The following is a 2,331-nucleotide window of genomic DNA, read 5'->3' on the forward strand; positions in this document are numbered from 1 at the left end:
ATTCCTGAGAAGTCCACGGCACAGACCATGTGTCGGCCATGGGAGGCTGGCAGCGGGGCCACAAGTTCACAAGCGAGAAGCCAGCCTGACAGGAGCCCCAGGCCCACAGCAGGACTTGCTCGGTTCCGTGATTAGCTGGCCGTGTGGACGTCCTTGGACGGCTGCCTGTCCTGGGCCAGAGCGGGACCGGGGAGCGCGAGGGCCGGGGAGGCTGAGGCCTGGAGCCAGCCTCTTGGTGCCCAGGCCTCCGCGCCGCTTCCTGCTTCCCCCAGCATGCTGCCCCGCCTGCGGCCACCTGCCCATGCACCTGGTGGGACGGCCGTCTCCACGCTCCTGTTCTGAAGGATGTTCAGGGCCAGTGATGGGCTGAAGGTACGGAACTGGTAGGACAGCAGGGCCAGGAACCGCCTCCGGAAGTCTGCACAGGACGCCCAGTCAGTGGCCTCGCCGCACCCAGACCCTGGCCCCACCACATCACCTCTCCAGAAGGCTGCGAGCCAGGGGCCCCGGTCAGCGTCCTCAGCGTCAGCCAGTGTCTTGAGCATGATGCAGGAGTGCTCCCCGGTCAGGTCATTCTGAGACACACACCCACTCGGCTCCCAGAAGCCCCTGGTGGAGGGCCTGGCCCTGGCCCAGGGTGGGCAGCCAGAGAGGGCACAGCACCCAAGGCATCCCGTCCCCTACCCCAGTGCCCTCACTGCACTGCTCAGCCTGCCCCATCCCCGGCCTTGGCACAGTGTCCCTCAGAAGGAGCGGCCCGCACACAAGGCACAACTGCGCTGCCCCGGCAAATGCCCCACAGCCCACCGGCAGCCGGGCTGCAGGTGCGGGCTGCTCTAGGTGCTGAGGTAGCGCGTGAGACCGGGTGTGTCTTCACTGCCCGACCACAAGGCCCTGCCCACAGCAGTATCTCACTGTCGGACCCGAGAACGTTCCCAGGACAGAACCTGCCCTGAGTCAGAGCCAGCAGCGCACACCTCGGTCCCTATGGTCTACGGGCGCCCCCCGGCCTGCTCCTGGTCTGCCTCCTGTGGCCGACAGCCCTGAGCAAACGCAGCGACGAGCACCCGTCCACACGCCACTCCAGGCCTGCCAGAGTGCAGCCCAGCCCTGGCCACGTCACGGGCCCAGCTGAGCTCAGGACACTGACACGTGTTCCTTCCCGGCCTTCGCTCGTGGGCAGGGCCTTCCTCCTCCCCCATAGCCAGCTGCCCTCCACCTCTCCTCCTGGCCCTCACCCACCCCCGCCACTCAAGGACAGCTCCTGTGGCCTGTCCCTGCCCCACGTTGAGTGCAGGGCCTCTGCAGGACTGCACCTAGCCAGCGCATCAAGTGCCCATGACAAGCCTTGCACTGCCTCGTACCCGCCCAGCCCCGCTCAGGTGGCAGCCACGTGGACAAGCCCAGTGTCAGCTGTCCCCATCCGAGAGACGTCCCCATGCAAGTGACGCTCCACACAGTGCCCGCTCCTCTTCCGGACGTGTTTCTGACCCTGCCCTGACGCCCTGCTCCCCTCTCCCCTGGGCTCAAGGCTCCGTGCCCTCCTCCCTCACCATGTGAACGTCCAAGGCCCCTAGCCCCTGAACACAGCAAGGCAGGGACAGGGCACGCAAACCCCAGCCCTATGACACGGACCCTGACGAGCTGCTGACACCAGAGCGACGCCGGCTGATCGCATCCTCGGCACGATCCTTCAGCCAGATGCCCACCCCACGCCCCGTCTCCATGTCCACTTCTCCTTCCGGACCCACTCCCTCCGAGCGAGCCCTTCCGACGGCACCCAGTGTCCGCAGCCTGAAGTCCAGGCCCCGCCCTACACCTTCCGAGGCCCTCCGGGCCGAGCCCACCCTCCCAGATGCCTTGCTCACCGGGGTCTGCCTGAGATAGACAGGGACAAATCCAGCCCGCTTCCAGAACCTGCAGAGAAAAGAGGGGCTGCCAGGGGTGCCCGGGACGCAGCTGAGCAAGCCAGGCAGTGTGGGGGAGGTGGGCAGGGGGCACCAGGGCACCGCGCTGGAAGGGGGCAGCCGACCACTCACTGCGGGAGGCCGGGGGTCAGCCCGTAGGAAACCCCCAGGTAGTCCAGGCGCTCGGCAGGCCTCTCGCTCAGCCTGAGGAGGAGAGGCGGCAGGTCCTTCCGGGGGCTGATGACTTCTTCCAGCAAGCCGACGGCCTGCAGAGCGAGACGGGAGGGCGGTCAGTGTCATGGCAGGGGACAGGCCACCACACAGCAAGCCCACACAGCAATGTCACAGGCACCCCACCACTGCGAGCTCGGGCCGAACGCAGACATAGCTTAAGGGGTTTCTAGGCTCAATCCTGTCCTGCCCA

At 67.0% G+C, this 2,331-nt stretch overlaps 1 protein-coding gene across 1 annotated transcript in view; it reads right to left on the bottom strand.

Annotated features, from left to right (window-relative positions):
* NAT10 (N-acetyltransferase 10) overlaps nt 1-2,331 on the bottom strand; it is a 32,956-nt gene that overhangs the window by 6,717 nt on the left and 23,908 nt on the right. Inside the window, exons 20-23 of the mRNA XM_014593075.2 lie at nt 2,040-2,173; nt 1,869-1,917; nt 479-575; nt 308-418 (exon numbers count right to left, since the gene is read on the bottom strand). Of these exons, the coding sequence (XP_014448561.1) occupies nt 308-418; nt 479-575; nt 1,869-1,917; nt 2,040-2,173 (391 nt within the window). The remainder of the gene's footprint in view (nt 1-307; nt 419-478; nt 576-1,868; nt 1,918-2,039; nt 2,174-2,331) is intronic.

The sequence above is a fragment of the Tupaia chinensis genome, unplaced genomic scaffold, assembly GCF_000334495.1.
Source record: "Tupaia chinensis unplaced genomic scaffold, TupChi_1.0 Scaffold139733_1, whole genome shotgun sequence".
In the NCBI taxonomy this organism is placed as follows: domain Eukaryota; kingdom Metazoa; phylum Chordata; class Mammalia; order Scandentia; family Tupaiidae; genus Tupaia; species Tupaia belangeri.